Genomic DNA, 5,644 nt, shown 5'->3' with positions numbered 1-5,644 from the left:
TGTTGATTTTCGACATCTGGAAACAATTATTAATACTTTTAGAAAATTTTTATAACTTTATAATAGTAGCTTATGTTACACGGACCAGAAAAAAAATTTCTAAGAAGTATCATATGCAAACAAAATGATCAGGTTATAATGCATTATTGGTCTCACGACCAAACGGGATGATTTACTTATCCTAGTAATATTGATGCAAGCCACACGGCTACAAGATGATTATAAGCAATAAAATCAATCCTAACAATTTTCTAAGTGATCATCATGGATGCAAGACAAGTCACACAGCTAATGGTATGAACAATCTTAATCGGTTTCTATATGATCATAATGCAACCAGTTTTAAACACCTTAGCAATCAGGTTTCTAAGTGATTATGAAAGCATGAAATCTCAAACAATTAATTTAATTCAAATAATCAAAATTCAGTATGAGATCCTAGCAATCGGTTTCTAGGTGATTCATATTCAGAAACAATTCAATCACAAACAATCAGATTCAGGTTTAATTATTTAAGCAATCATGATCAGGTTCGGATTTTAAAACAGTAAGCAATTAATCAATTCTAGCAACAATCCTAATCAGATCAATCAATCAAATTCGGATTATATCAAGCAAGCAATCTATCAATAGTTTTCGAATTAGGGTTTTAGGATTTTTGAAAATTTGATCTTAGATCAAAGGAATTTGATTTGAGATTCAAAACCATTAAGGCTTTGATTTTAATTGATCAATGGATCAATCTCGTTTTAGGCTTGGGGATCGAACTTATAGAGCTTTGATTTACTCATCTAGGGTTTGATCTATTATCCTATGGCTTTATCTTATAGATTAGGTTTTAGGGTTTCTTTCTTTACAATCAATCCAAATTCGATTCTATGTTCTTAGAATTCGAAATACCTTTAGGTTTGTAGATTGTTGAAACCGGACCACCAAGAGAATGAACCTCGAGCTGGGCAGAAACGCGAGCTGGACACAAGCTGGCCTGGATGCGAATGGATTGAGGTTGGAGATGCGAGCAGCTGATCGTCGAACGGAGCTGTTGCAGTCGGTATTGCGAGCGGCTCTAATGCGAACGGGAAGCTTTGCTGTCTGGAACGCGAGCTGTCCTGGATCAAGATGGAGCTGAGTTCGTCTAGGATCAGGAACGCCTTGGGGCTGGAGCTGATCAGGTGGATACGAGCTGGAACAGACGCGGGGACGGATTAAGGTTCGTCGGGTTCGGATTAGGGTTCCAAAGCAAATCGGCGCGCACTGTATCTGTGCGTGAGGGCGCGTCGGTGGTCAGATCGACAAGCGGTTTGCATTGACTGATTCGTCTCGGCAAGGGCTTCGATTTGATATCTTGATCGTTTTCTGGGTCCTCACGGTTTGGGGGAACGACCTCTTTGAAGTTCCAAGGCAGATTCCTCTTCGTTTAGGGTTTAGGGTTTTAGCGATTTGGTTTTAGACTCAGGGTGTTAGAGGCTGTTGTGCTGATAACGTGTTGTGAAACTTTAGGATTTAGAACTGTAAGTTTCTGTATATTTCATTAATCATAAGCGTTCCCTTTATAAAGGGGTTACAAGATAGGTAAAAGGAAAGACATAATATGGAAAGTGTATAAATACAAGGAAAATGAAAAAGGGTTTTCTTTTCTCCTAAACCGTCTCTCTCTCCTCTTCTCTTCACGTGGCCGTCTCTCTCTCTTTAGGGTTGGCCGACACTCCCTCTAGGTGTTGGGCCGATTATGGACCGGGCCGGTTATGGACCGGGCCGGTTATGGACCGGGCCGGTTATGGACCGGGCCGGTTATAAACCGGACCGGTTATGGACATCCACCAATTGATTTATAACATCTGTGACGTTAATCAATATCGGTTGCAAATAGTTGATCATAACTCATAAGTAATAGAAATAAAGATTATATGATGATCTACTTGACAATTTGATGAATCTTCTTTTTCATTACAGTTAAACTTGTGCATAATACATGATAGTAAGATAAAATGAGGACATTATGTTTTGATCTAACTTTCGAATTGACATTTTCTAGAGGGTGAAACTGAGACTCGTTCAGAAAAGAAAAACCAACAAATCAACAAACAAATGCGTTTTTATTTTTGAAGTATCCAAATAAAACCATAACCAGAACTGAACGTCCCAGAGGGAAATATACCAAGTAAAAACTCAATGTTCTTTAGAGATTATTGTTTATCTCAAACTGAATCCAGACCCAAATCAAAACTGTATCAATAATAGCTTTCAGCTTCAGTTCCCCCATATATTCCATAACCCGAATTGTTTTTAAACCAGCCCTCACTCTTTTAAAGCTTTAGGAAATTGTTGATTAAATTACCATAATAAGTCGCTCAAAAGGAGACCTCAAGCGAGTCGTCCCATGCTTCAGCACTTCCGTTAGACACATCTTCGACGTCTTCTTCCATAGATAGCCTAATGTATTCCCTATGAGCAAAACGATCCCACTCGGTCCATGTAGGATTTGCGCGCTCCTACGAATCAATAAGAGAGCAATAAGTCTTCTGGTTTTACCATATGAAATAATTGGTCATAGTGGAATATTTATTGGTCATAGTTACCTGGCGAATGAGGAAGGGATCACGTGTTTCAAACGCCATAAACTTGTTCAGGTTGAAAAGTATATTGAAAACATTTCCGGAAAGTTTAGAGCCCTTCAAATCATTCAGACAAATGTACCCTTCGTCTTCTGGTTTGACCATATCAAATAATTGGCACAAAATATCCTCAAACAGCACCGCCTCTTGCGCCATGCATTCCATTCTATGCAGCTGCTCCTCATAAAAGAATTGCAGCTCATTCCGTGTCAGGACACCATTTGCATCCAAATCTATGCACTTGAACCTTCATCATCAACGTTAATATCATAACATAACTCTTACCAAATAACACCTACACCCAATAAAAAAAGTTTCACTCTCACCAATACTCTAGACTAGGTTCTGATGACTTGTCTTCTTCAGCCAGAATGAAATAAACGAAATCCTCATAACACATCTTTCCTTCGGTTTTACTAGTAAACTTCCTTGGTACCTATATGAAAAGGCATATTGACAATGACATTCCGAAGCGCAGAAGATTAAAAAAAAAAAAGGCAGGGGGGAAGAAGCGGAATAGCAGACCTGAGAAAAGATTCGGTCGACAATCCTGTAGGTGAGAGCATGGTTACTGTATCTGATGAGATTCTCTTTGTCGATCAAGAAATCATGGTCTGTATCCAGCTCCCAGAACTTGCAGTATATGACATAGAAATGCTCATAAGAGAAGTACCTAATTAGTAAACCGTAAAGAGTCAGAATAAAAGGCGTGAACACCAACTACAAAATATTACTAATTTAACTCTAGCCACCTACCTCAACACCTTATTGATATCCTCTTCTTCATCGGCATGTTGCATTGCGTCAACTAAATTTCCTCGCTTAAGCTCTCTTAAGGTAAGATGACCATTCCCACTCCTATTTATGTAGTAATATATTCTGTATATTACAGTTTCAGCTGTTGCCAAAAGTGTACATCAAAGATTACAAATGGATCATATACTCAACTTTGCATATATCACACCTCTTTATAAAAATGTTTCTATCGATCATAAACACACATCTTTTTGCACTCTTTTGCTTTTTCGTCTGTATTATATCATTTTGCAAGATAATAAATTTTAATCTAAAACTAACCATATCTATCCTGAAACTCAGGTGTGCCTTGCAGGAATTCAAGACCAGGGTGTGTTGCCAATAGTTCTTGGAGAACAGGCTTGAAATCATCCTGTTATAAATTCATCACGAAGTAAAAATCAATAAAGAATTGTTGCCAAATACAAAGTAATATATAAAAACCACCTGGACAAGGTACTTCTTATCTGGTTGCTTCAGAATTGTAAATATCTGAGTTGCTATCTCCTTTGTCCACATATTTCCCTTAACCCAATAATCAATGAAGGCTTCTCTGTAAACAAAAAAAAAAATGCATGGGTTTTAGAGTTATGATCTCTTTTTGACTACACCAAACTTTGTAGCTACACATGGATTGAAACTGCAAACCTTTTCACAAAACCAGTGTTATTGGTATCAACTTTTCTGAAAATAGAGGTGGAGAAAAATGATGGAACCTTGCAGATCTCAGAAGTGACCAATTTAAATTCTGAAAAGAAAAGAAAAGACGTGGTTAGTCACTAAATATTAGAGATAAGGATATCTCAAAAGAAGCTAATTAACCGACCTTGCAATTGCAAACCATCCTCATGGCCATGGAAAAGTGTGTTGATCTTAGCTATGCACTGCTCTTTTTGGTCATTGGGTGGTGGGCGACCATCTTCAAAGTAAAACTATACATTCAATAATAGACAATGCTTTTAGCACAAACGATGCTGAGATTATATGGAAAGGAAATGGCACTAAGAGATGCACAAGAAAATGGTTACAAAAGAAAAGAAATGCGAGAACATCATAGGGTAAGAGATGGCAGTGCAATACAATAAGTTAGTGCCACCTCTGGGGTAGTCCGTACTATCATTTCATACAATGTTCCAGATCAAAGCTTTATGTAGAGAAGGTGGGATGGAAATGTGGACCTGAGGAATGAGTTCTTTGACATGGTCAGAAACAACTTTGAGAGGAGAGCTAAGATTAGAGAGACCAGTCCTTTGTCTAGTGATCCGAGGTGAGCCGGTGGAGTTCCTGGGAGAAAGAGGAGGGCCATTGCGTGCCGGAAACATTGAAGCTAAAGGACTATTAGACCCTGAATTTGTAGCAGAAGAGCCTCCAGAGACAACATTCAATGCGACTCCAGATTTGACATCATTCACCAATGATGCTACCTATTGACAAAATATCTCCTAAGGTCACAATATTTATTGAAGAAAATCCGAAGCATTATTTATTATTTATTACCAAGCGATTGGTTTCAGGAAGCGCAAGCCATTGATCAAAGAGCTTCTTCACGAAGTCTTGATTCGATTTCATCGACATTGGTGACGTCTCCGGCAACTGTAACAGCTCTATATCGAGCATTAGAGACTCCATCGCCTTGGATTGGGCCATCCTGATCAATTCTCAAATGCAAATATTCCTTGGTGAAGAAAGTTATACATCTGAACTAGTGGAGAAAGTTAGATCCGTCCGATACTGAAGGAGATTACTCAACCTTTGCAGAGAAATTCAAGGAGAGAGAGAGGATGGAATGACATAAACAATCTCTTAATCAAAACTATAATTAGTAAATTGTTGAAAACTAATAAAATACTTTTCCCCCAACACTGGTTTTGTGAAAATCAGTCAGTGCAAACCGTTTGTTTGTCGATCTGACCACTGACGCGCCCTCACGCACAGATATAGTGCGCACCGATTTGCTTTGGAACCCTAATCCGAACCCGACGATATCGACGAACCCTAATCCGTTCGCGACTCCGTTCCAGCTCGTGTTCACCTGATCAGCTCCAGCCCCAAGGCGTTCCTGATCCTAGACGAACTCAGCTCCATCCTACATCAAGGACAGCTCGCGATCCGACAGCAACAGCTTTCGTTCGCATCAGAGCCGCTCGCGATCCGATAGAAGCAGCTCGCGTCCCAGCCAGCTCGCGTCCCGATCGTGTCTAAGCTCGAGGTTCATTCTTGGTGGTCCGGTTTCT

General features: G+C 39.3%; 1 protein-coding gene across 1 annotated transcript; it reads right to left on the bottom strand.

The window, feature by feature from the left end:
• Window positions 1-2,077: 2,077 nt before the first annotated feature.
• Window positions 2,078-5,247, bottom strand: LOC106316828 (probable serine/threonine protein phosphatase 2A regulatory subunit B''delta). Its single transcript, XM_013754728.1, has 11 exons — window positions 4,908-5,247; window positions 4,589-4,834; window positions 4,237-4,342; window positions 4,059-4,158; window positions 3,858-3,963; window positions 3,693-3,783; window positions 3,372-3,513; window positions 3,141-3,288; window positions 2,942-3,051; window positions 2,580-2,862; window positions 2,078-2,492 (listed from the first exon to the last, which is right to left on the bottom strand). The coding sequence occupies exons 1-11, from the start codon at window positions 5,055-5,057 to the stop codon at window positions 2,352-2,354; spliced, it is 1,623 nt and encodes a 540-aa protein (XP_013610182.1). The 5' UTR covers window positions 5,058-5,247; the 3' UTR covers window positions 2,078-2,351.
• Window positions 5,248-5,644: the final 397 nt, after the last annotated feature.

This window comes from Brassica oleracea, chromosome C1 (assembly GCF_000695525.1).
Source record: "Brassica oleracea var. oleracea cultivar TO1000 chromosome C1, BOL, whole genome shotgun sequence".
NCBI classification, from domain to species: Eukaryota; Viridiplantae; Streptophyta; class Magnoliopsida; order Brassicales; family Brassicaceae; genus Brassica; species Brassica oleracea.
This window is presented reverse-complemented; position numbering and strand designations above follow the sequence as displayed.